At 41.4% G+C, this 671-nt stretch overlaps 1 protein-coding gene across 1 annotated transcript in view; it reads left to right on the top strand.

The window, feature by feature from the left end:
• The first annotated feature begins 154 nt into the window (after positions 1-154).
• The window catches only part of LOC115996300 (homeobox-leucine zipper protein HDG11-like), a 5,097-nt gene continuing 4,580 nt past the window's right edge, over positions 155-671 (top strand). The window contains exon 1 of the mRNA XM_031235497.1: positions 155-622. Coding sequence (XP_031091357.1) covers positions 480-622 — 143 coding nt within the window. The 5' untranslated portion in view covers positions 155-479. The remainder of the gene's footprint in view (positions 623-671) is intronic.

Here is a 671-nt window from a genome sequence, read left to right as displayed (position 1 = left end):
CCCCCCCACCCCCCACCCCAGCTATACTACTACCACCATTATTATTCTTCTCTTAATTACCCCACCTTCCTCGCCAAGAGTAATTTCTGCCCTTTCTCCATTTGTTTTTAGTTTTATTTATTTTCTTGTCTTGACACCAAAAAATCCTCCATTCTTCTCTCTCTAATTTCATGCTCTCTCCATATCACAATACTGTGTATATAAATATATATATACATCTCTGTCTAATTTTCCGTCTGTTACTCTCAATATATAAAACCACTGCTTTTTATAAACAATGCCCCCCTCACGACCATCACATGCTTAAATTCTTCAACTTCCCCCCATCGTTTTCTTCTTCCCTGATTTCTTTTCTCTGTGTTCTTTTGAGAAAAATCTAAACTTTTTTTTTTTTTTTAATTTAATACTGTTTTTGGGCCGTGTGATGGGCTGGAGTGGCAGTCTTTCTCGTGCGGAGTTTTGAGGTCCGGTAAAGATCGATGGAGTTCGGCGGCGGCGGTGGCGGCGGCGCTGGTGGCTCCTCCGGCAGCGGCAGCGGCGACCACCATGATCCCTCCGACCGGAACCGGAACAAGAAACGTTACCACCGTCACACCGCTAACCAAATTCAAAGACTTGAATCGTAAGCCTTTTTTTTTTTTTTTTTTTTTTTTTTTTTTTTTTTCCTTTTT

Source organism: Ipomoea triloba, chromosome 11, assembly GCF_003576645.1.
Source record: "Ipomoea triloba cultivar NCNSP0323 chromosome 11, ASM357664v1".
Taxonomy (NCBI): Eukaryota; Viridiplantae; Streptophyta; class Magnoliopsida; order Solanales; family Convolvulaceae; genus Ipomoea; species Ipomoea triloba.
Note: the sequence above shows the minus strand (reverse complement) of the source record. Positions and strands in the feature narration are given on the sequence as shown.